General features: G+C 43.2%; 1 protein-coding gene across 1 annotated transcript; it reads right to left on the bottom strand.

Annotated features, from left to right (window-relative positions):
* Positions 1-1,922: 1,922 nt before the first annotated feature.
* On the bottom strand, positions 1,923-22,963 carry LOC310863273 (cytosolic phospholipase A2 gamma-like). Its single transcript, XM_083771486.1, has 11 exons — positions 22,807-22,963; positions 20,933-21,037; positions 20,487-20,629; positions 10,355-10,541; positions 8,552-8,666; positions 5,216-5,356; positions 5,040-5,120; positions 4,627-4,707; positions 3,843-4,006; positions 2,779-2,947; positions 1,923-2,166 (listed from the first exon to the last, which is right to left on the bottom strand). Exons 1-11 carry the CDS (start codon positions 22,903-22,905, stop codon positions 1,994-1,996), a joined length of 1,458 nt encoding a protein of 485 aa, XP_083627612.1. The 5' UTR covers positions 22,906-22,963; the 3' UTR covers positions 1,923-1,993.
* Positions 22,964-27,331: the final 4,368 nt, after the last annotated feature.

Below are 27,331 nucleotides of genomic sequence, written 5' to 3'. Positions count from 1 at the left end.
GGAGCACTGGCCAGGTGCTCCTAATGCACCTAATGAGAAGTCTCAAGTGATCACATGATCTGTGGGAGAAACACACACAGGGCAGTACACCATATACACAGCATAGGCCCTGCAGGCCAGGCCAAGGGGCCGTGACAACATGAACTTGAAATTTACCATAATATCAAAATCCAACAGCTGAGTCACGGTAAATAATGTTATGAACACGTGGTAGTGAATTCGAAGTAGATTAGAGAGAGTGGTTTCGGCAGGGACTCCATTATCGTTAGTCACTAATTAAGCCCCACAGCCAATGGGACACTAAGCCCACTCTCCTTGTCTGCCTTGTTCCCATCGCAGCATGACTATAGACCGATTCCGTACCGGTTTCATGGTCGCAGCCTACGTATTTCCTGTAGACGGACTCGACGTAGCTGCGGGGGTAAAACCCTCACCAGGCGCACATCTTCCACTACAGTGAACGGCAGAGTGACTGATGTTAGTTTGCCTCAAACTTTACTCCTTTACCTGCTTTTTTACTAACACTAACATTACAAAGATGCCCAGAACATCGAGATGAACCTGTGTAGTTTATGGCTGCTCCAACAGTAGTGGCAACATAACAAATAAAATAAAACGGAATGTCTAATATCCACCGCGATGGCTGAGACCAGAGCCATTGAGCAATGGTTGAGACAAAGCAGTGAAAGATACATAACGCCAGTCTTACCCAATACCAAATATTTCTGTTTTATTAACACAAGGCTGCTGTACTTTATACCTCATACTTTAAATGCTTAGTATGAGGTATAAAATACAGCAGCCTTGTGTTCATAAAACAGAAAGATTGGGTATTGGGTAAGACTGAAATTATGTATCTTGCAGGATTCTTCACTGCTTTGTCTCAACCATTACTCAATGGCTCTGGTCTCAGCCATCGCGGTGGATATTAGACATTCCGTTTTATTTTATTTGTTATGTTGCCACTACTGTTGGAGCAGCCATAAACTACACAGGTTCATCTCGATGTTCTGGGCATCTTTGTAATGTTAGTGTTAGTAAAAAAGCAGGTAAAGGAGTAAAGTTTGAGGCAAACTAACATCAGTCACTCTGCCGTTCACTGTAGTGGAAGATGTGCGCCTGGTGAGGGTTTTACCCCCGCAGCTACGTCGAGTCCGCCTACAGGAAATACGTAGGCTGCGACCATGAAACCGGTACGGAATCGGTCTATAGAGACTGCAGACGCGAGTCACGTGACTACAGAAAGCCCCACTAATGCATATTTTTTTGTTTTTCATGAATACAAACACATCCATGCCTTGTCCCACACGAGCCGCTAGAGGCTCGTAAATCTGACTTGGCAAAAACACAGTAACAGCATAACATCTGTTTATCAAAAACACAGTAACAGCATAACATCTGTTTATCAAAAACACAGTAACAGCATAACATCTGTTTATCAGACTGTGGCAGCTCGTGTGGGACAACCAAGGCATGGATGCGTGTGTAATGACATTATGACAACTAACTCCGTGTGCAAACTTCTGCCAAGTAAAAGATTTCTTGTCTTTTTCATCCAAGGCTCAGCAACAGAGAATGCGGAGACTTTGTGTTTTCAGTGTCAACCACTAGAGGGTGCTCATTGCCACCATCTGAATGATCCTTGGTGGCTAGAATACACTGTGGATTCAACTCAGATTTTTTGGTGGGTCAAAACAAGCTTTTTTGAAGCAATGGTCATGGTTGATTTTTGTTGATTTTCGTTAGTGTGAAACGCTGAAAACACTGCATGGCACTGGCGATTTAATTAATTAAATTATTAATCAATTTAGGCAGATGCTCTTAATCCAGAGCGATTAATCATTAATACTTGATAACAGATCGATGAAAAACGTTTGAACAGAACAAATAGCATAAAAGCGATATGCTTAAATGGGCTCCGCTCTATGCTATGAGGGATGTTGAGGTCTACTGGGGAAACTGGATGACGGGGGCTTCATTTCTGCATTGCATTTTAGGACCTTTTTCTATTGACGGCCTTCCGAATCTCCTCCAGCAGCTTGGGCTTGGTGTTGATCACATTTGCGGCGGCTCTGTCCATCAGCTCTCTGATCCTTGCGGGATCCAGCGGTCCTTGGAGGGTCTTGTATCTCTCTCTAATGTTCTCAAGTTCACAGTCATCTGACACTGTGATGAGGGAGACAACAGAAACACAAACAGTATTAATGTTTTGATTTCACACTAGCTAAATGTTGACAGGTTTCTGTTCTGTTAGTTTTTAAATCAAATGACTTCAGTTTTCTGTGTAACACCTTATGTTTTGAAAATATTTGAAGCTTTCGGTAAATACATTTTTGAAAAGTCAGCAAGTTGTTGGACACAGGCACGCATATCTTGTGTGTGCAGGTGTGTGTGTGTGTGTGTGTGTGTGTGTGTGTGTGTGTGTGTGTGTGTGTGTGTGTGTGTTCATCGGGCATTTCAAATGTATTTTCAGATTGAATGAGTCACAATGGACATCCTATACATAAACCTCTAAAAAGTATGGGCATAAAACAGTCTCGTCTTTACTTGTCTGGGGAAACTATTTAGACCTTTATTTCTCAAATTAAGGTCTACTAAATGAATTAAACTAATTTGTTAACATGAACAAATACTGTACGTTAACGTAATCATGCTCTTTCAGCAACTATATTGCTGCTGTTGGTCAGACATGTTGTATCTCCATATTTTAACGTTGTTATACCATAATTCGTTACACAATGTATGTTCATGTACAAATTGTGCAAACGGAACAGTTACCGTGACAGTTCACCCTGTTGAACAGAGGCATGTGGATCACTGTCGGGGTGTTGTCGTCTCCTGGAAACACGTAGATGTCCTTTGGGTTTTCTCTGTCCATTTCTGGAAATTCAACGTGTGGGAAAGCTATACCCATTTCCATGGACAACTTATAAGCATCTTCAATTGTCTGTAGAAATAAGCAGAAAAGTGATAAACACAATGGCTTGATTATAATATATTAGGACTAGGGATGTCCCGATCACGTTTTTTTGCTTCCGATCATTTGATTTTTTCCCGACTAGTACTAGTACAATATTCAAAATCACAGACAATATCCAGTCTAATATCATGATATGGATATAATATTGATACTAGGGATGTCCCGATCAAAAAAAAATTCTCCCGATCCGATGCACAAAACAGACTTCAGTGAAAACCCTGAAACTGTGCTTGCACGCATGTGTTACCTTCACATGTGTTAGTCTCGCGTTGCCAGACTGTTGCCTCTTGCAATTTTCAAATGCTTCCGTCATACAGTCTGGAGCAACGGAAGAGCTGTCATGAGTTAAATATAAAGCGGAAGTGGAGCCTCCTCCCCACTTCCATTTCGTCTTTACAGTCGCGCAAATGTATCCTAATATAAATAGAAACCAGTAATACGCCTTACAGGACAACTTTAGTTTTTTTCAACCAAGGTTCATGATTTAGGTTGTCTTTAGAGAAAGTAAAAGGCGAGTGTAATTTTTTTTTATTTGCTGCTTTCTTTCGTTTTAGGGATTTTAGCTGTTTTTGACAGGGGGGCGGGGGCATTCGAGCATGGGGCTAAATATGTATTTCTTTACACAATTTTATAGCGATTATTTTTTTTATTATTTACTATAGTCCTACTAGACCCCAATAAATTACATCTGGCCACAAAAGATCACGGGATCTACTGAATGTGATAAACTGACATATTGAGCCTATCACACACAGTGTGGCTTCCCCCCAGTAGGCTACCTTCACATTCAGTAGATCCTGTGATCTTTTGTGGCCAGATGTAATTTCTTGCGACTACCTTGAGATATTTCTTGAGACTATACCTTCATGGGGTCTCCTCCGCTGAAGTCGAGGGAGATGATGAGGTCGACGTTTCTCTCTGGTCTGAGGACAGAGAAGTAGGGAGCGTTGAGCAGCAGTCCAGCGTCGATATAGTCCCTCGTTCCTGATTTCAGGATATAAGGGTCTACTCCTCTGACTTCTTCAGCTGTACAAAATACAGTGATTTCAGGATATAAGGGTCTACTCCTCTGACTTCTTCAGCTGTACAAAATACAGTGATTTCAATAAGAGTCTACTTCTGACTTCTTCAGCCGTACAAAATACAGTGCAGTATATTACCAAATACATGACAACTGCTTTAGATAGCCAGAGAGAGCACTTTCGATGTCCATGCAACAATAATCATTTTTTTTACAGCAACTTGCCATATGCCTGTCAAACTATAGGCCTACTGTACTTCAAATGAGTGAGAGGCACAACAGTGGAGGGAGCTCACTTCTCTCTCTGCCTCCATGTTGTGTCGCTACACTGTTACTATCAGCTATCATGCATAAGATCTGGTCATCGCAGATCCCGATTCCCGAGACGTTCCAAGGCCAGTGAGTCGATTTGTTTCCTCCAACTGCACCTTGGTATGCCCCGGGGTCTCCTCCCAGTGGGACGTGATCCTTGGTCTGCCCCAGGGTCTCCTCCCAGTGGGACGTGGTCCTTGGTCTGCCCCGGGGGTCTCCTCCCAGTGCGACGTGCCTCGAGGACCTCCCTAGGGAGACACCCGAGAGGCATCCTATACTTAAAAGAAGAATTGTGTCCGAGCTCTGCACTCACCTCTCATGTTGTGCAGGAAGTTGTATGTGGTTCCCCAGCGGTGGATTATAGTGGGTTTCATCAAACCCGCAATTATATTCCCTGAAATGTGACAGAGGGTGTGAGTAGGTGGTATTGACAGATAGACAGATAGATAGATGGACGGACTGATTAGTTCTGAATCGCTGGTAAGGTCAGCTATAGACAGTGTTTTAACTCTGGCGTATGCAAAGGAAAAAAAATATGTAATTTAGATATATTATGTAGACATACAGTAGCATTCTATTGTGTTTACTTGCGTTTCGTTGTACAGATATTCTACTGTTAGACGGATGTTAAGTTCTTAGCTTAAGCTCATCAAGGATCTTAATAAGATCCTGCATGCGTGCGTGCGAGAGAGAGATAGAGAAAGAGTAAATGCTAAAATGACCAACCAAGCAAGGAAAGCATGCTGTCCTTCACTGCTGACCACACATCTGATGATGATGATTCAGCATAAATGCTACCACACAGGCCTGCCAACAGAGCAACACAGAATTCAAATGTAATGCTTTGGAAGAAACAAACCAACAGAACGGAAGTGGACCGACCGTGCATGGTGGAGTCTCACCTTGCACGTAGAGCATGTCCATCTCTGGCTGCTCCTTTATCAACGTCCCGTGGTCAAACTTACTCCCAAAGTATTTCTGGTCCACGAAGGCCCCGGTGAGAGAGTACCCCGCCTCATGGGGGGTCATCTCAACCCACACGTCTGTCAAGGAAACACGGTCAGGCTCTGAAGCAGTTCAATGTGATTTTGCATCAATACATAATTATTGAATTAATTGTTCAAAAATAAGAAAATAAAAAGAACAACCCTATGTCTTAAGGGAGGACCGGCATATCGCTATGACTCAGCCATAACCAAAGAGGCCTAAAAAGTTCCCAATGCAGCCACGCCCACATATGGAGCGTCGTCTAACCTCAAGCAATGTGTCATCATGGCATCAGCCTCAAACTAATCAGTCAGCTCCATATATGGGCATACAAGGGACATGGACAGATACAGAGATCTCCATACCGCAGTTTGCAACACTAGATTTTTGAGGGGCGCTAGCCCCTCCTATATGCCCAGCTTTGTGTTTGTACCACAGAAATGAATTGATTGGCTGAGCACGGAATGTGATGTATGATGATGTATGTGACGATAGGAGTGCCCATCACTGTGCCCAAGTGTGTGATTTTCTTTTACAATAGGTTAGAGTTGCAACACCCTCCATTGACTGCCCCTTCATCCAAATAGAAAAGTCTGATCTGAAATTACGTTGTTTGAAGAAGTGTTTGTTTCATAAAAATCCATCCTAGACATGTAATGAGTTACTTGAACTGCTAAGAAATTCTGTGCAGGTAATAACTTTTTCTAAGTGTTGGGAGTATGGAAGCGCTCGTTGGAAGTCACTCAGTGGCATGTGTGCAGCGTACCACCTGTTTTGAATTTGCACATAATGCAGGAGGCAGCAGGACGAATTAAACGAGTGCTTCCAAACTCCCAACAAAAAGTTTTTATACCTGCACAGAATGTATTAGCAGGAAGTAACATGTCTACGGTGGATTTTGTATTTAAAAAAAACACTTGATACAGACACAGATTGAAAGAGGATAATTGAAGCTTGCCTTAATAATAATAATAATCTTTATTGTCCCGAAGGATATTTGTCTTCACAATCTGTTCAACAGTTCAACACCCACATCAAAAACAACACAGAGCACATAGCACCAAGACAAAACAAAAAAACAAAAAAAACAAAACATGAGTTCCCCACTGTGTACAGAATCATCCTATCGGCGGGGCAGTTTGTTTAATGCCGCGATGGCTGAGGGGACAAAACTCCTACTAAAACGGACCTTTTTCCAGGGCAAGGTCCTGTATCTTTGTCCAGATGGCATGAGGTTAAAGAAACGATACAGAGGATGATCAGTGTCATTTGATATCGAGAGTGCTAGTCGTGTGATGGCGTTATTGTTCATATCAGAAAGTGTGGGTGTAGGAAGTCCGATGATTTTGGAAGCAATACGGGTGATACTGAAAAGTTTGTTCCTGTTAGGCATGGACAGTATGGTGTAGAAACATGCAGAACAGTACAACAGAACGGGTTGAATAATGCTTTTGTACAGTAATAGCAAAAGATGAGGAGCAACAGATAGTGATCTTAATTTACGGATTACATGGAGTCTTTGCTGAAAGCGTGACTGGATTGATGTAATGTGTTGATCAAACCTAAGTCTATTGTCCAGTGTGAGTCCAAGATATGTGAAGCTGTCTACCTGTTCTATTGTTTTACCATTAATGAGGAGTGGGTTAAGTCCAGTGTGGGTTGTTGTTTCAAAGACCAGTTCTTTTGTTTTGACCACATTCAACTCTAGATAGTTGTCAGTACACCACTGTGTGAAATGAGAAATGGTATTCTGATAGACCGTAATAGAGTTATTGTCATGGAGCAGTCCGAGAATGGCAGTGTCATCAGAGTATTTAAAGTATGTGATGTTAGTGGGTGAGGGGCTAATACAGTCATTTGTGTACAGAGTGTAGAGGAAGGGGCTGAGGACACAGCCTTGAGGGGCCCCTGTGTTGGTGATGGCAGTTGATGAAAATGATGTACCTACTTTAACTGTTTGTGGTCTATTGCTCAGGAAGCTGTGAGTCCAGTGTATGAGAAGTGGGGGGATGTTGAGCTGATGCAGTTTCTTGATCATATGATGGCGTTGGATCGTGTTAAAGGCAGAACTAAAGTCAACAAAAAGAATAGTGGCAAAATTATCCGAGGATGAATCCAGGTGTTGGAGAAGGGAGTGAAGGAGGCATGCCACAGCATCCTCTGTCCCCCTCTTGGCCCGATAGGCAAACTGGAAAGGGTCCAGCTGTGACCTGACAGCTGGCAGAATGATGTTCAGAATCAGTTTTTCCAGGCATTTCATCATTATTGAGGTTAGTGCAACGGGTCTATAATGGTTGGGTTCTGAGGGGCGGGGTTTCTTGGGTACTGGTATGATGGTGGATGTTTTCCAGAGGGTGGGTACGGCTGCTGTCCTGTAGGACTCCCAAAAGATGGAGTGAAGGATGGGGGAGAGCTCCATGGCGCAGAGCTTAAGCACCTTTGCCGAGATGCCATCCGGCCCTGGCGCCTTGCCAGGCTTACACCTGGCCAGCAGCTGTCGGACATCCTCCTCGTTGAAGGGGGGATGTGGCGGCTCCTGAAAGGGGAGGGCTCCCAACAGTTCCTCACAGGCAGCAGAGTAGTCTTGACTGTCAAACCGTTTGTAGAAAGTGTTCAGGGTGTTTGCAAAGGTGGTAGGATCCGGAGTTGTACAGTTCTTTTGTTTTGTCTCACCACCAGTGAGGATTTTGACTTTATTGAAGGCTTGTTTTGTGTTCATGCTCCTTACAGCTGCAATGTTGGTGAGTTTAAAAACCCATTTTGGGCGTGAACCCCTTTTGGTGTTTTAAACATTCTTATAATTTAGTTATTGAAAAATAGCAGATCTACAAGCTTGTAGGTCTGCTATTTTTGAATTGTGAAAACAGATTGACAGAAAACTGTCAGGATTTAGAAGACATTTTATAAATTTCGACGTCAGGCCTAAATGGGTTAAGGTTGTTTAATACATGCAGATCGGACTCTTCTGTTTGGATGAATGTGCTGTCAATGGAGGTTGCTGCAAATCTAGATTCAACCCATCATGAAAAGAACTCTAGTGTTGCAAATTGCGGCTACTCCATATATTGGTATAAAAGGGACATGGACTGACCATTTTAACTGCAACGATGAGCCTGTACAGCAGCACAACCAAGTCTTTCAACCTTACTTGTAATTGTAATGTGATGCGAAGATTGGTTCTTCTTCTGATTGATTCTAATTCTGATTCTGACAGATCATGACATCATGAATGATAGGCCTACTTAATTTACCTTTCAGACTTTTATTTTGTTGTCTGTCTAGGATCTCCTTGTCAATCACAGTGTAGATGGGATAGGGATCCATGTCGTGCTTTCCTCTCTGCTCTGAAAGAACATGTTCATCTATCTGGGAAAAAAACCCCACAACAAATAATGGATCAATACTTCCAGTTTTCACTCATGTTCTAACATTTGTACCTCTGCCATAGCTAGAATGTCCGGTGCGGCGCATTCTGCCCCCCCTCTTAGGTGAGCTGACTGGCTTGTTTGGCAGATAGCGAACAGTCTTCCCAATGAGCACAAACGGTTTGCAATTTAGGTTGTTCATTGAACACTGGAGAAGTTGAAAAACTGCAATACAGAAAATGCTGTAGTAATATCGGCAAAACGTAAATACAACGTTGTAACAATCGGCCTTTTGGTTTGAATGGAAAAGTATTAACTAAAGGAAAAAGACAGGATCGGCAGGTTTTTAGCTTAGTGAAACTCATATTTAATGACTGACAAATAAATATTCAAACTCAATACACTTGCATTTATCCCTATAACTCTTAATCCAGGCCAACTCAACTGTAATCCTAGTGGCCTCACCGCTCCATTGTTTTTTTCTGGTTGGCTTTTTTTTTTTTACAGTGTATTATTATTTTACCTTTTTAACAACAATTATCAAATTGGGGTTTCACCAATTAAATTTACACCTGCGTCCCCGTATGGGCCACCACCTGTAACAATCTGCCTTTTGGTTTGAAAGGAAAATTAAAAGACAGGATTGGCAGGTTCAGTGGCGTTTCCAGGAATTACATTTTGGGCAGGCAAGATGTGTTAATTTTCGTCTCCCCGCGCACAATTGTAGCACTAAAGGGTAGGATACAAAGGCTGAAAGGCATGCATTTACATTCCAATTGGTGATTGAGGGTCGCGCTATACCGCAACGGCCAATAATGCAACTTTGCCACTAACTACAGACCCTGGGGCCTTCGAGATCTATCTCTTCCACCCGTTCACACTAGTACACGAGTGCATGTTTTTGGTCCGACGGAGCATTGATCCGATCGACAACCTACCTCAAACCCTCACCCTAACCTCCCCCGGGGCAGAGCACACCTAAACCTAAACCCAACCCTCTCCCGACCCCCAGCGCACCTCGGACCAATGCTCCTTTGGAGCAATGATCCGTCGGATCATAGTATGCCTCCCCTATAGTACACAGGTCTCCCCTCTTCCTGCACCACACCCTCTATTTGTCATTAGTGTGTGGCAGCAAACACTCAGTCCAAAATGGGCGGCCTAAATGTGATAAATGCTCCGTTTGTACTCACCCATTAAATAATTCCAAAGACGTGGAGTGAAATATGGTCCTCTAGTTTTATATCCATGTGAAAGTTCTGGCACAAAACGTGTATTTAGTCAATTATCTCCACTTTTTCACGAGATGCACACGGACGTCTTTCTCTCCGGGCAAAGGGGCCCGGAATGATCGCTGGACTGATTTTACGAATACGTCCTGTTTACCGCAGACATCATCACCAATTGACCAGGGGAACACAAAAGTTTGGGTCACACAATTGGCAGGTGCTGGGTAATTAATCTCACCACCTGCCAATTGTGTGACTTAAACTTTTGTTTTTCCACCACAAGCTCAAGCTGTTTCCACCACAAGCTCATATGTGTCGCGCTGCGACTCGTTTTGAGCTTGTAGATCAGCTCGTTTTGCTACGACAGTAATAATATATGGCCCTAGGGAGTGAGTGTGGAAATATAGTGGCCCTCTCCATCGTCAAAGTTTCCCACCCCTGGTGTAAATGATTGTCTGACCTCTTTCACGTAGGTGGTGACAACATTTGCAGCCCAGCTGTGTGCTAGATTGAAGTTGTCGTAGTGGTCCCATGTCTCAGGATACCGCAACAACACTCCAAAACCATCCAATCTTTGAACTATTTCCTTGGTCACAGGCTTCGGATTGGAGGACCAGTTGGGATATTCATATAAGGAGGCCATGCCCCTGTAGATGAGATGAAAGAAAATACATGATTTAATGTATTCCCAGTGGCGGAGAATAGTTCATGATGTACGGTAATTGAAATTGAAAAGTTAATTTACATTTTTTATATGGGTGCTAGTGCTATATTGAAAGATGAATCCCAAAACCCTAACACAAAACAATATTTTAAATAGTGTTTACATGGATATCAATGCATAACAAGTCAGCTATGTGGTGGGGGGGAAGTATTTTAGGCTGATTTATATCACGGGTCAAATTTGACCCGCTAACCCCAAAAGTGTTAGCAGGTTTCTATCACAATGCAAGGGTTAATACCAAATTGGCCAAATTGTCAAATATGAACACATTGACTGCCACAATTAATTATTCAGTCACTGCTACAGTCTTGCGCAGACCCTTATTTTGACGGATCCTGTAGGGCCTGTTGTAATATATCCAACAGGCTGTGTACTGATAACAGGTACTTGTACGTGAATATGCAATGTACTTATATATGTGTATGGATATATGTGTAAGGTGCACTGCCGGAACTGTAACCTTCCCTAGGTCTGTTAGGGGCACGCTGAAGGCCGCGTGCTGCAGGCAGTGATTTGTGATGTCTAGTCAGTGACGTCAGTAGGACACGAAGTAATCCAAGCTATATATGATCCCGTAAGTGTAATAAACCTTGTGATTGTATTGATGTGACCAAGTCTCCGTGTCATGTTAATCTCTCTCCCGGAGCAGGCCTGCCCGTATGTCCGTCCGTCCGAACCATGGAAATGTCAACCGGGTCGTCACACACCAGAACCAGACGAGGGTCCAAGTACTTAGATTAGAATCAGTAAGCTAGTAATCATAACAATTGGTGTCGTGAAGTTGGGATCAGACAAGGGGTGAGTTCACTTCATATTTTACTCTTCATCCAGAGAAAAAGTGCCTCTCCTCTTGTCTGGTAAAAGAAATATAGGTTATGATGCAGGGTTTACCTTAGTTAAACCTTGTATTTTTTATTGTTCCCACATTTAGTACAAGCTTCCAAATTTCACTGATATAGATCCTGTTAGTCAGTGTGTGTTTTTTAAGTGACTGATACAATTTTTTTAGTGACTTGACAGAGTTTAGAGATAAGACTGTTTGTGTTCAAGCAGCGCATATGGTTTGAGTCCATATGTAAGCCTAATGAAGGTTCATTAGCAGAACAGATTAATTCTGTTGTAAAAGACTGCGTCGGGGTTTCCACGTAGCGATATGGTTGAAGTCCATATTTAGCCTGGCGTTTGGTACGTCAGCAGAACGGATTTAATATCTGTGTGTTTAAATACACTGTCCTTAGTAGCAGGTCAGTGGCCTAGTGATGTATCACGCAGCTAGGTTAGAAGCCGGGACGAGGCCTTACGCCCCGCACAACAGCTGTGAGTTCTGCCTGTTGTTTTATAAATCTGCTAAGATGTTGTCTAGCAGGATACGTTTCTGAGATAGCGTATTTACGCCTGTGGTGGTTATTTTCCCACAGCATACTGTAATTCACTCTGGTCAAAGTCAAAAGTCACTGCTAGATTTTAGGTACCCATTTCAAGGTACCAGATAAGGGCTGGTGTGTGAACAGACATCGTTGTGCATTCCATGTGGCGTCTATGTTTTTGTTGTGTTCTGTGTCTTGTCGACTATGGACAGTCAAAGTTGAAGCAACCCCCAGTAGAGGGGTGCACATGTTTATGAAAAGTGATGTCGAGGTTCCCAGACACGCTTAAGTACCACAGTAGTTCGGCTATGGGCAGTCGAAGTTCAAGCTCCCCCCAGCAGTGGGGTGCTCATGTGTATGAAAGTGTACCACAGTCGTTAGGCCACGGTCATCCATTATGCCAGGGTGATGGTAAGAGATGGGCAAATAAGAGTGGCATCTCTGGTGTCTTTCATGTCTGGGAGTTGAGTTAAACAGTAGCATGCGTTGTGAATTAATGCAGTGTAATGCACGGTATGTAGTTCAATCTGATGTGGTTATCACAGCGCTAAATAGCCTCCAATCTGAGGGGGATGATGGATTGCTTAAGTGAAATATGAATCAGTATTCAGTAAGGACCTAGGAGAGGTTCTGGGTTCATTCACTTAAATGAGTGTGCAAAATAGCCGATCTACAAGCGGCACAAATGGCCTAATTGAAATAGATTGTCCAGCCTAGTTACAAGGCATGTAGATAGAAGTCTCAAATAGCCAAAATATGAGTATTAAGAAGGCAGCAGAGGCTGCTATATGTGGTGGTTATCTAAGGCAGTAAAAGTAGTCTAATGTTTTATTAGTGTAAAGTTTCAATGGGTCTATTTAGCCTGCCCTGTGAGCTGTAAAAGTCAATACACCAAAACTTAGGCATACCCAAGGCCTTAAAGATAAGTTCGGAGAAAACTGTAAGCGTTTTGGTTGGTAGAGTTCGTTAGAGACGAGCATTTATCTTCCCTGTTCAATATCGGGTTTTAGACGGGAGAGCGCTGAGGCTGGCGTAGCCATAGTAACCTTATCGCCAGAGAGAAGCACTCCCCGAGATTCTGACTGGGCCAAGAGGAAAGCCGAGAGAGCGTTGGCGGCTTGGCGCAGACAACATGTTTAGAACTTCCCTACCCCCACGCAGCTAGAGCGTTACTCCCTGACTTTCACGGAGCGTGTTATCTCTTATCTCATATAGCCAAGGTCAAAGACATGCTTAGTATGAGAGCTAATATTACTCATTGAAAACACATCAGGAACCCAGTATATTAATTAATGACGAGAAAATGCTGTAACTGGCCAATAATCTATGTGGCATTGGGCCAAAGTTCTGGAGTGAACAAACAATACAGGAGTATTTACTAGGAACACTAAATAGTTGGTGTAGAGTCAAGCGGAAACTCATTATTAATCTAGGAGCTTAGGGAGGGGGGTTGGGCGCCCCTGAACCTAGGCTCCAACAGGGGACGGTGGAACCGCGAGGCTCCGAGGGCACGTTAAAGACGAGTTATAGTGCTGGGGAGAGCTACTGAAGGCCTCCGTGTCTGATGAAGGGTGAATTAACACCCTACCGTGGTATCCTCTAGTCAGCGCACTCGTCGGCGGTAACGGGCAGGCGATGCGTGGTACGTGGGCGACAGCCCACACCTAGCAGAGGTGCGTACGAGACGACCTCTGTGAATAGGCAAGGCCAGTGAAAACGGTCAAAGTTCGGATAGCCCATAGCTAAGTGGGGTCCTGGATCAGACCGTCGGATTCCTCCTGGGTGGCCAATCACCACTACGGGGTCAGGAGTTCGCTATCGACTGGGTCTCTGGCCGGTTGGGTCACAATGACATTAAGTCCAAGCCAGTTGCTTGAAAGATAGAACTGGTGGCTGTCGGTGCTCGGCTCAATGTTCAGTCAGGCCACTGTTAGCCCAACACGAATGAGTTAGTAGGCGAGCAGTGCTCTTTGTGATCGGCTGCCTTTGAAAAGAAGGAGCCGGGAAGCAAGGAGGCTTGAATTCTCTGTCCAGGGTTGCCTGGGGGGTGACCTCAGGCGGAAAGGGGTCCAGCCCGGGACTGCACCCTACACAGGGAAGTCCGAAGGACCTAAGCGGATTAGTCACGTGCATAGTGACAGGTTGCAGATCTACAAACGTCGAGTACTGGCCGATAGGGCCATTCAGCAATAATACTTGATTATTTATCAGGAGCACCAAATAGGCCTGAGATGATTAGTCACGGGTATAGTGACAGGAATTAGCCAAGGAGTAAAAAGTAAAGAAAAGAGCAGAGCTACAAGCTCATTATGCCCGGCAGGGCACTGTCTGTGATGAAGAGAATAACACCACAAGGGCAAATAGGACAAGATAAGTACAAATACTTCAAATCAATGTAGGCACCAAATGGGCAGATCTACAAGCTCATTATGCCCGGCAGGGCACTGTAGTATGTATCAAGAAATAAAGTGACCAGGGCAAAGTGGACAGGATATGTACAAATACTTCAAGTTTAGTTAAGTAGAGGACCTTAATGTAGGCAGCAAAAGAGCAGATCTCCAAGCTCGTAATGGCCGGTATGGCCTCATGCAGCTGTAAAATATAGGCAAATTGGCTAGGTCAGGCAAGGAAACGGGCCGCATTCACTGTAGTCAACTTGTTTGAGAGGGTGACTGGTGTAGTTCTGGTGACTTGACAGAGTTGGGAAAAGACGTTTGGTACGTCAGCAGAACAGAGCTATTCTGTGTGTTTATATTACACTGCTCCTTGTAGTAGGACAGTGGCCAAAAAGTCACGTTAGATAGAACATGTAGGCACCCAACTAAGCGGTCAGAAATATATATATATATATATATATAGCGGATCGACAAGCTCGTAAGGCCGGTAGGGCCGCATTCACTAAGAATAAATAAAATGAATAGCGCAAATTGGCCAGGTTAAGTACATCTACTTCAAAATTAAGTAGTTTACCGTAATGTAAGCCACAGGGAAGTAAAATTAGTCATTATTCAGGGTATAATGCGGTAGTTTGGTGGAGTTCCAGTCAAATTCAATCACCAGCACAGCCTTATTAAATTGCACCAAATGGATGATCCTAAATGTGTGTGGTGAATATAGATCAGACAGGCCTGAAGCATATAGGGAGTTTATCAAATTAAACTATAATGGATATGACTCAGGGAGTCAGTTTATATTCCAGGCGTAGCCAGCCTGGTAGGTCAGGTCACATTCTAAGGTGCAGTCAGCTTTTAGGTCAAGCAGTATATTCTGGGCAATAGTCGACCTGTAGGTCAGTTCATATAGCTGGTAAGCACTCCATGTGTATAGATTTCTCACATGACTACACACACACACACACACACACACACACAGTAAAAGGAAGTGTTTAGTCAACATTTTATGTTAGTAAAACTGCCACATTAAAAAACCCAAAGTATCAATGATATTCATCCTTCCCATTCTGTAATCGTCTAAAAGCTGGATCGTCAACAGCCCAGCCAGAGCACCCACCCAGCCAGAAAGACAATGTACCTGGACCTTTTCTTTGTGCTAAGAGGAGCGGCAGAAAGACAGTCTATGGAGTTTTACCACTGAACATTTGTTTTGGCGCTGAACTTGGGGACACACAACTTTGTGTGGGGGGACACATGCGGTTTTTTGTGTGTTGAGAGCACACTCAATTGAACAATGAACATTTGTGTTGTTTTGCATGACACTTCTGAATGTCACTTCCATCACGTGACTACAGGCGGTGTTGGGAGTCATAGCTACAGCAACAGCGGAGTACGAGGTGGAATGGGAAGGGTTAAATATTTTACCAGATTTATGGTGGAATTCGGAAAAGTGTGGCAAGTTTGTTCACATTTAGAGTTAGAGCAGCTCAGAGGCACGTGGACACGCACACACGCGCACACACACACAGAAGGATAGACAACAGGGGAATGTTTTGTCTATAGTAAGAAGTCCTGTTCAAAGGAAGGGGTGCGATGTGTGTGTACCTTTAGCCCATACATACGTGTGTGCATCAGGGTAGATCTGATATTTTCACAATCATTAAGTAAAGTATAGTTCATTGTTTCAGCAGAATTTTGGTGGGATTTATAAGCTCAAGCTGTAATTCATTCGGAAGGGAACTCCATCTAGATAAGAAGTAGGGAGAGATAAAAACCAATAGGAGCCTAGGCCCAGTCAATAGTGAATGACAAGTAACTGTGTTTTATCGGATTAGGCCAACTTTAGTCTTATAAAGTCCGGATAGGGCAAGTAAGTGAATGTCAAATTAGGACAAATAATGACCACAACATTCGGACAATAGACAGTGGTTTTAAAAGTAATACAGGACTACAGCACAGCACAAACACCCTATACAACATGTCCCACTCAGTAGTTACACATGGTTAAGGAGCAGAGAGATATGCTCACGTATAAATCGTTCAAAGAGAGACGATTTTGTTGTGGTGTTTTTGGGACAATGTTATTGTAGACTTAGAGAAGATAGGGGGTGCTTCAGTGCACTATTAGGATAGGGGTGCAAGTTTTTGTGTAGTAATATAATCAGTGCACTAGTAGGCCTGAAATAATTTGTATTTAATTACTAAGTGGGTTAGGAAAAACCCCAGGTGAGTTAGGGAAACCCCAGTTTAGTGAGAGAAGAAGTGGTCAGTCAAGAGAGAAGGCTTTAGATTTTGGCTGGATGGGGGCTTCTTTCCATTCCACAGCATGGACGCATGTGTGGAGGGGGGAGAAGTATCATATTCAGTTCAAATAAATAAATAGCGGATATGGATACAGTGTTTAGACAGACATAAATGAAGTGTTAAAAGCAATTATGTAAGGTCTGTCAAGCTATATAAGCGCAGGTCTGTCAAGCTATATAAGCGCAGAGAAAATTAGTTGAGTGTCAGGGTTCATGAGAAAGGTTAGGGAGTACCACCATGGTGTATGTTTAGCCTGGCGATCGATTTGCCAGCAGTACAGAGGTGATAGTCTGTGATAAAACCACGTTGTGTTTCACAAGCGTGGTTAAGAGTGGGTGAGTAAAGTTAACCCTAATTATATTTATAACCCTAATTATATTTATATTCCTTCACAGAAGCGCACAGAAGCAGGCAGGAATGCAGGTCATGCGGGACCAGACCTGAGACATGCTGAAAAACCATCATTCATGTTTTTATGTCCCCTACCGCCGTTTGTATGAAATGTGTCGGTTTAATTGTGAATAACAATCATTCATGTTTTTATGTCCCCCACCGCCGTTTGTACAAAATGTGTCTGTTTAATTGTGTTTCAAGAGGGCAAATACAAATTGTAGTTGAAGATGGATGTATGACGCAATATGGTCTGAAAGATTAATCCATAACAAGTGTGTTTGGGCTTCTGGTTTGAAAGAATTTGGGAGAAGGCCCTCTGAGCGTATATGGTTGTTGTGAAAAAGCAAGGCCCGGTGTCTTATCAGAACACAGTGGGCCGTTAGCAATTGTTTACACAGAGCAGGTGTGCAGCACGAGGCAGAGGTCCAGAAAGCACCAGTGTTCAGGGGTCACGGGCGGTAAGTATTAGACGCGCCATGCAACATGCTCAAAAATACACATTTTGAATTTTAATTGTATTATATTAGTAGTCCTCTTGGATGGGTGATGGATCAATTGGAGGGATAGTGATTAAGAAAACCCAATGAAGATAGGACATATGCCCCCACGCACACACACACAATACGCGTGTGTATTCTTTGTTTTTGGGGGGGGGGGGAGACCCTGTGCTGTTCAAGTTTTTCCACAGGACACTAGACAGCAGCCTGCAAAATGCAGAAAGGTTCTCGAGACCCAGTCCTGGTAGGCACCAGGTCCAGCGGGCTTAATGCGGGCAGCCGGGGACATTGGGAGATGGCCTCGGGCATTGAACAGCACCCATTGCCTGCCAGGGTCCACCCGACCTACATCAGGGCCAGACCACGGCCTACATCGGATGACACGTCAGGGCCAGCCCACGGCCTACAGCGGACGCTACGTCAGGGTCGAACCACCACGGCCTACATCGCATCGCGTGCGGGCCAGACCATCGCGTCGGTGCTGCAGACCCCCTGTAGGTCTGCATCAGAGCTAGACCAGCCACGGCCTACACCGGACGCAGACCGCGTCCTGCAAGGGTCTGCAGCTGGCAGGTCACACGTCGGACCGCAGGCCAGGAGGGTAGGCGTCGGCCCAGCGGGGGGTCTAGGAGACCAGATGCAAGTGTGCCATTTGAACGACATCCCATGTTCAGATTACCCGGATCCTGAACTCATGAGGGGAATAGGATCCTAGTCACATGGTGACGGAGAACTGTTTTTGCTCAGACTTTTATGAGACAAGTCCTGGGTCAGGATGTGCGCGAGATTGTTCGCGCGCAACTTTTATGGATATATTCATCAACGCGGCCTGAGGGGCACCTGCGTGCTATCTGATATGGATTCGGTACGGGACAATTGCGCGCGGTTGCCAGGATGAAGAACTGTTGGCTCTGGACGATGAACAGTATCGGTTCCAGTGACATGGACTAAGGTCGTGTGTTGGAATGGGCTGGTTGGTACGCTCTTGAACATGGTACGCTCGTGAACGTTTTCTAGTAACGTCAGGGTCCTGGACGTTTGGAATAAGGTCCTGGACGTTTGGACTATTTTATTTTAATGTTTCGGTGCTTGGACGGTTTGCAACATTTTCTTTTTATTGGTTTAATGACTGGTGGCTTGTTTCTTGTGTCTCAATGTAAAACATGTGTTTCTTTGCTGTTATTATACACTGTTGTTATACACTCACACAGGGCCTCCGGAGATAAGGCAGGCAAGATCAAGTGTAGAGTGGTGTTGTGGTGTTGAGTGGTATAAAAGAGTGGTGAGAAACGTCAGTTATAAATGTCAGAAATGTCAATTAGTAAGGAAATTGTTTCTCTTAGGTAAAGGTAGGCTTGTGTAGTCCTGCCTGATTTAATCCAGTTAGACATGCTGTACTTTCATTCCAGACAGAGCAACAACATGGCCAGATAAGACATAACTGAGGACGGAGTCATAACATACTGCTCAGAGAGCGTTCTGCAAATCAGGAATAGATTAGCAGGGAATGATCCGGGAAGTGTTGAAATTAGACACGAGGTAATGTTAAGTGTAAATGATCAGTGATCTGAAGTGATATTACATTAATGTGATATTATAATGTACCCTTTCCTATCCCCACATCCTTAGTATTTTCAAATTGTGTATATATTGTACAGATATATTATATATTGTTCTTCCCCTCTTTTCTTCCTGTGTTTCTACTATTTATATCTATCTCTCTCCATCTGTATTTCGTGTACAATCAGGTGGCGTGCGCGTGCTTGCTCAGAGATTGATCAATGATTATTGATTAAGTAAAGAGATCATATTAAGAGAGGCTTGATGCAATTTTCCCTGGCGGAAGTCCAGGTTTTTCGGTATCAATACGTGATTGTACACTTTTCCGCACTATAACCACATCATTGATTGATTGATTGATTGATTGATTGATTTGATTGATTGATGATTGATTGATGTCCTTTTTAAGGACATAAGAGTGGGCTGTTGTAATATATCCAACAGGCTGTGTACTGATAACAGGTACTTGTACGTGAATATGCAATGTACTTATATATGTGTATGGATATATGTGTAAGGTGCACTGCCGGAACTGTAACCTTCCCTAGGTCTGTTAGGGGCACGCTGAAGGCCGCGTGCTGCAGGCAGTGATTTGTGATGTCTAGTCAGTGACGTCAGTAGGACACGAAGTAATCCAAGCTATATATGATCCCGTAAGTGTAATAAACCTTGTGATTGTATTGATGTGACCAAGTCTCCGTGTCATGTTAATCTCTCTCCCGGAGCAGGCCTGCCCGTATGTCCGTCTGTCCGAACCATGGAAATGTCAACCGGGTCGTCACACACCAGAACCAGACGAGGGTCCAAGTACTTAGATTAGAATCAGTAAGCTAGTAATCATAACAGGGCCTAGGACGGAACCCACCTTCACTTGCACACATGCATTTCATAACCCTGTACTATTTATTTTCTTTCTCTTGTAATTTTTATTTTCTTTGTTTCCGTTGTTGTTTTTATGTACATTGCTGTTAGTATTTTATATGTACACTGCCTTGTATGCAAGTCTGTTGTGTTGTCCTTGTGTCTATGTCAGAAAAGAGAAAAAAAAGAAAGAAAAAAAAGATAAAAAAAAACACCTGTGTGAACTGAGTGGTGCAACTCCCCTCTCTCCCCCCCTCCCCTCCTCTCTCCCTCTCATTAGCAGGCAACAGTGTAGCACTAATACTATCTCTCTCTCTCTGTTTCTGGCAAACAGCGCCCCTACTGGTAGACTACTAATAGTCATACTCGTGCTCATTAACGTCACATACATAGGCGGACGACACAGGACAGGACACGGACATTGCTGTTGCTTGGAGTGGGACTCACTCGTGTGCGCGTGCGTGCGTGCGTGTGTGTGTGTGTGTGTGTGTACCAGGTAGATCCAGACACTCCACTCAGGTACATCATACAGTCCAGTAGACCTTGTTTCTTCAGTTCAAGCACAGATCCCAGCATTCCCACCATGGCTCTCTGTCCTCCTCCAGAGACAATCAGAGCAATGTTGGGAACCTTGTTCTTTTAACAGAAACATCATACATGAAGCACAGCGTTAAAACAAAACAGGTGAAAGGCTCCTACCAAAGTGCAGAGTGCAGGGGATGTTGTGTCGCCATCTCTAAATAAACAGGTGAAATGCTACTACCAGAGTGCAGAGGATGTTGTGTTGCTATTTCTCTAAATAAAACAGAGGAAATGCTCGTACCAGAGTGGAGGGGATGTGGAGTTTATATCTCTAAATAAAACAGGAGAAAAGCTCCTACCACAGTGCAGGGGATGTGGAGTTTCTATCTCTAAATAAAACAGGTGAAATGCTCGTACCAGAGTGGAGGGGATGTGGAGTTTCTTCAGGCATTGTTGAACTGTGAGTCTTCTTCTGGTGACATGCTCTTTCTCTGCCTCGTTCAGAGTGTGACCGATACGGACCTTGATGTAATGGAGAAAAGATATATGTATATATATTATATAGGCCTACAGTATATATCACCAGAGGTTTTCAACCAGTGGTTCGGGGACCACCAGTGGTCCTTGTTATTTTGATCAACGTTTGCCTGTTATCTCTCCTAATGGTACCAACATCAATACAGCATGGACATGAGGACATATTATATTCTATTGTTTTGTGGGTCTGCAAGGCTCATCAAGCCTTGCAGACGGTGTGGCTCAAATGTAGAATCAATAATTTTGCCATGAAAAGGGCTGAAAACCACTGTGCTACACGACCGTCATACACTGCTCTCAAACATGTCTGTGTGGATCTGTTTTATCCTTGACGTTTCCACTTGACATGTAATTATTATGTCTAACAAATCAAAAATTTGCATTCCTTGGATGCAACCGAACAAGTCTAGCTGGTTCTGTCTTCATGTAACAGTGTCCTTTGAAAAACCAGATCTAAGGCCCTCATTTATCAATCGAGTGTAAAATCTGCCACAGATTCGAGTGCAGGTTTCGTAGTACACCCACGTCGCCACGGCATTTATAAAGTGATCGCAAACAGCTGATCCTTCCTTAATTTTGTTCTCACGTTAATAAATGTCACGGCTGAAATCTATCTAGCACGCCCTATTAAATCTAGCCTCGCCCTCGTTTTTGCAACATGAACAACGGCAATATGTTTACTGAAACCATGGTTACATGAAAAAATTGGTTTCTCCTGTGCCTTGCTGCCCGCCTCACCCCCCTCTCTCATACACACGCACTGCACGCACACGCAACTTGCAAGCCCAACTAACTGGTGTGTTGTTAAACAAATAATTTTGTCTGATAATGTCATAAAAGATGTATTAGCCCACTCATTTTTATATACGTAGCACATTGGAATAGACCCTATATGACATCAGGAGGAGTCCATTATTAGTAAAATGTAGAAATGTAGGGCTATAGGCCAACATGTTTTTGGTAAAATAATTATTTTGTCCCTGGAAAAAATGAGCTGCCACGGTGGTGATGACCCCTGATCAACCAATCTCTATGAGGCCCCCTTTCCACCAAAATAAATTTGGTTCTGGTTCCGTTCTTTATTTTTTATGATGGTTTATAACACCTCAGCTTCTTCCATGAACCTGAATAGTGACACACCCACTTTGGTTCCCACTTCAGGGCAAGAAGAAGTATTGTTTTTTTTGGCTTCAGTTATTTTTTTCATTTTTTTCTCCTCACAGTTTTGTTTATTCAAGATTTCAGGGTATACAGTAAATCAAATCAAATAACACTAAAGAGTATATTATGTGTACATATAACCACCATACAACCGCAAAATAGTGTGTTAGCATACAAAAAAAGAAATGGTATAGTCCTACACTAACAGGGAAGTGACAGTGACAATACGACAAAACACACAACATGGCATGGTCACCTCTCAAAAACATAATGGACGTAGCAGTGCACTGTGCACCCACATAGCCCTTCATAATAAATGTACTGAACAACCCAGATGCGTCGGAGATCAGGTCTAGCATGCTCAGATTCATGTTTAAACTCATTCAATCTGGAATAGCTTGGAACTGTAAGTTATTTACCAGTGTAAGGAATGGATACCGAGCCTCTCAAGGTACATCATTTTTTTTCTATTATAATTTCCGAACCAACTTGTAGGGATGCCCTGACCCAATTAATTTGGTTCAAACTTAGGCAGGAACAAAAGAACGGAACCAGTTCAACCCCGATGGAAAAGGGGCCTATAGCTGTCTCACCTGGGTCAAGTTGGGGTCCTCAGGAGGGCTGAGGATGGAGCCGCTAGCCAGAGTATACAGCAGAGCAGAGACGGTCATCATCAGAGGAGTGACCTTCATGGCTGCAGCTTCAAGTGGTCCGTGTGTCCGTCCGTGTGTATGTGTGTGTGTGTGTGTGTGTGTGGAGCAGGTGGACAGAGTGTCTGTTATGTTATGATGGATCAGATCTGGACAGCTGTATATATCAGTCGACCTATTCTCAGCTGTGTCAGGCTCACACACAGGAGGTGTAAGTTGAGACAAAGTGCAATACTGTGGTGACTTGCTTACAGTACAGTATCATGCTGTTGTGTACAGAGTTATTTACTATTGGCCTATAAAAACGAAGCCTTTGTTAGAATGCTGTCAAACAACTTCTTATCTTGGTTAGTACAGTAAGTGCAGTAGCCGACAGGGCCTCCAGACACAGTCTGAGAAATAAGAGAAAAGAAATGTGTAGGCTATTGCAAATCGTCTTCTACTTGTTAAAGAGATTATTACTGTTCAAGTGAAACTTTTATAGACTACAAAGTATATTGTGTAATTTCAATTAAAGCTCCTTTCTAGAAGAGAGAAGCAGAATCACCAACGTCTCTGAGCACTAACAAGTTTACATTCCTACACTGCCATTTCCACATACTGCCATTTTGACATAACGCCAATCCGACAGGACCATCCACCGTGCGGGAGGGGGGGGGGGGGGCACATCACTTTGAGTCGACCATAAACTCGCCCAAATTTCAAGGTTTATTATCAAAGTGCTATATAAGGCCCTGCAATCTTTCACTTGTCTATTTTAACGTCCTACAGCGTATGATATGTGACTCAATTCTGTCAATTAAATTCTCTCCAACTTTATAATAAACGTCTCTCTCTCTATGACTTGGAAACAGATGGCTTTGAACATTGTCATAACCCGGCCCGTTGGGCCATGACAAATTGAGGAGGACACAGTAGCAGTGTTCAAAATAACAATAATTTATTCACAAAAGGTAACCAATAATTATAAAGATTAAAGAATGCTTACAGAATGTATGAGATGTGGAAGTCAGTAAGATCAGTGGTGTCAGTGTGGATGTGTGGTTAGTATGGTGAATGGGTGTTGTAGTGTGCAACTCAAACAGCAAAGGGAAACAAACAGAAGGGTGCTGTCATCTGTAGAGGGACCCCGAGAATGGCTGGCAAGCCCTCTTTTATAGGGTTCCAGGAGCACTGGCCAGGTGCTCCTAATGCACCTAATGAGGAGTCTCAAGTAGTTTTTATTTTTATTTTTTATGAATAAATTTGTTTAGAATCCCAAATTGGAACAAAAATTCCCTCCCTGACAATTTAGGACAGGTGGAACAGGTGCGCCTACAGGAGCGGTGTTCCCCCTACCTACCTAAACTGCCTAACCACAAATCAAACTACCATAACTTGCCCTGGTCTTCAGTGGGCCTCCCGAGTTCCCCTGCCAACACTGGGCATCCCAGCTTGTGTGGGATAGCATCTACTAAACCAAAAACAACACAAAGAAAAATCAAACAAACAAATCGCATATGGGGGGGAACGCCGCTGACCTACGTAGGCGGGGAACACATCCCCTCAGACTGTCTAGAGTCTAGACCCACCTGCCACACCGGCCCCAATTACCACAATCAGTGGCAACTAATTGACAGCACAAAACAAAATTTTAATAATTGTATTTAACCAAACTGATAAATCAATTACTCAAAATTGTTAACCAAAACAAAATGTTAAACAAATTGTCCCTCAAATTACTCAAAACAAATTGTCATTCAAAACAAAATTGTTACTCAAACACTACCATGCACCTCCTCAACAATGCTGTGACTAAAGTTGCCAATGTAGGCTTCAAACAGTACAGGAAATGACTTTTACCTGTTCGCAGAGTCACAGCCAACCCGAGTTGCTTAATGTGTCCGCAAGCCCCCAATCTGTCATAACCCGGCCCGTTGGGCCATGACAAATTGAGGAGGACACAGTAGCAGTGTTCAAAATAACAACAATGTATTCACAAAAGGTAACTAATATTATAAAGATTAAAGAATGCTTACAGAATGTATGAGATGTGGAAGTCAGTAAGATCAGTGGTGTCAGTGTGGATGTGTGGTTAGTATGGTGAATGGGTGTTGTAGTGTGCAACTCAAACAGCAAAGGGAAACAAACAGAAGGGTGCTGTCATCTGGAGAGGGACCCCGAGAATGCCTGGCAAGCCCTCTTTTATAGGGTTCCAGGAGCACTGGCCAGGTGCTCCTAATGAGAAGTCTCAAGTGATCACATGATCTGTGGGAGAAACACACACAGGGCAGTACACCATATACACAGCATAGGCCCTGCAGGCCCAGGCCAAGGGGCCGTGACAACATGAACTTGAAATTTACCATAATATCAAAATCCAACAGCTGAGTCACGGTAAATAATGTTATGAACACGTGGTAGTGAATTTGAAGTAGATTAGAGAGAGTGGTTTCGGCAGGGACTCCATTATCGTTGGTCACTAATTAAGCCCCACAGCCAATGGGACACTAAGCCCACTCTCCTTGTCTGCCTTGTTCCCATCGCAGCATGACTAGAGACTGCAGACGTGACTACAGAAAGCCCCACTAAAGGTATATATTATATATGCATCATTTCCAGGGTTGGGAAGTAACGGATTACATGTAATCCGTTACTGTAATCAGAGTAAAAAAAACACGTAACTGTAACGTCTTAGAGTACATTTTAAAATGTGTAATCTGGATTACAGTAACGGGGGTGTTGTAACGGGGGTTACATGAGGATTACATTCTCCCCTCATTAATTTGACAAACAAGTTATAAATTATTATAACACCAAACGGAATGGATTGGAGTTGAGCGCAGCGCGCACCTCTCTGACTCTGTGTAAAATCCTCACAGTGGAGGCTGCTGCTGCGTCAGGGCGGTGTTGCCAATTTGCGAGACAAATAAGCAACCAGGTCTATGAAAACAAGCCCAAAAGAAGCGACTATAAAAGGCCACACGAGCACTTCAAAGCTATATATATCGTCCATTAAACAATGTGCATATTTATATATGTTGGCTATTTGAAAATAGACGATCTTCAAGCTCACAACCGTTCTACCATTATTTACAAGCAACTTCAGAAAAATAAGCCCAATGTGGCTTATAATAATCAGACCAGGCAACACTGCAGAGATACTAGATAGGAGAGCATATATCGTCACCTTATTAAACAAATTGCCTAAGTAATTTTTTCAAGGTTTTCAGGAAACACAAAAAACTGTGCCAAATGTAGAATATATTATATTTCTTAATTATTTAAATTCCAAAAAATATGAAAAAATATGACTATTGACATACAAATAATGGTGTATGTCAATACACCAGAACCTCCATCTGCTCACTGAGCTTAAAGACCCAGAACCTCCATCTGCTCACTGAGCTTAAAGACCCAGAACCTCCATCTGCTCACTGAGTTTAAAGACCCAGAACCTCCAACTATAATAACTCTCCACAATCCTAATCCAGTGATCTGCAGCCTGGGCGTCCACAATATCCACTTAGAAGCTTGTTCACCTCTGATCAAAGTTAGTAGCCCTAGCATGGAACTAGGTGTGACGGTGCATTTATTTAAATCCTGGCATGCTCTTTTTATCGTTATCTAATCACCCATCATGTACGTACATGCACATGATGGTTTTGACTCTTATCTTTCTGTTTCCATTGTCCATTCTCATGCATGACATCACAACTATGCAAGGTCTAAGACTGTCTCTAGGATGTCTCATCAAGATGTCACAAACTATCGAAGCTACCGTACCAAACCAAATAGTTTGGGTTTGATAAGGTAGAACTGGTAGAACTTGATCTCCTCCTGACCTCAAGTAACCCTGTCCTCTGAAAAGCAAGCAACCTCTAATAACCGTATGACACGCACCCACTCACCTCTGCACCTAAATGGCCCTTTTCTCATGTTATGTAACGTGTGATGGAAGCACTAACTGTACTGATAAGACCCAATTATTGAAACCACAAATATGGAATCTTTAAAGGAGCATTCAGTGATTTGGGTGATTGGGAAAACCCCCCGGTCCGCCCCGGTAACAAGATGTGCACATGCACGCACTACAGTGGGGGGACACGCGACAGGCCAACATAGCAAAAAAATGACATAGGCCAAAATAAGGTGACGATATGATATATTGGATTGGGGATAAATAATGGGTTGCGCAGTCTTCTCTTTTAGGTCAAATACAATGAGGCTTGTTATTTATAGAGTAGCCTACGGGGTATAAATATAATTGTATAGGGCTGAGTTCTTTGTAGACTATATAAATGAGTCTTTACAATGTTTTAAACTCATGCCATGTCTATCTAAATGAGTGTCAGCCAGGAATGTCAAAAAGAGTTTTTATTTGCCACTTTGACCACACATGGATGGAGTTGTTGGTTGTCAAAGTTGTTGGTTGTCAAAGTTGTTGGTTGTTGTCAATCAAACAATCAAAATGGTTCTGTAGGTCAAG

The sequence above is a fragment of the Protomyctophum parallelum genome (assembly GCF_964188405.1).
Source record: "Protomyctophum parallelum genome assembly, chromosome: 8".
Classification (NCBI taxonomy): Eukaryota; Metazoa; Chordata; class Actinopteri; order Myctophiformes; family Myctophidae; genus Protomyctophum; species Protomyctophum parallelum.
Note: the sequence above shows the minus strand (reverse complement) of the source record. Positions and strands in the feature narration are given on the sequence as shown.

What these genes read in the sequence shown, in the direction of transcription:
- LOC310863273 (XM_083771486.1), bottom strand. Translation starts at nt 22,905, where the DNA reads ATGAAGGTCACTCCTCTGATGATGACCGTCTCTGCTCTGCTGTATACT. An exon ending in GGACATGCTCTACGTGCAAG is followed by an intron (nt 5,121 to 5,215) that starts GTGAGACTCCAC and finishes CTCTGTTGGCAG; the next exon opens with GCCTGTGTGGTAGCATTTAT. An exon ending in GCGGAGGAGACCCCATGAAG is followed by an intron (nt 2,948 to 3,842) that starts GTATAGTCTCAA and finishes TTATTTCTACAG; the next exon opens with ACAATTGAAGATGCTTATAA.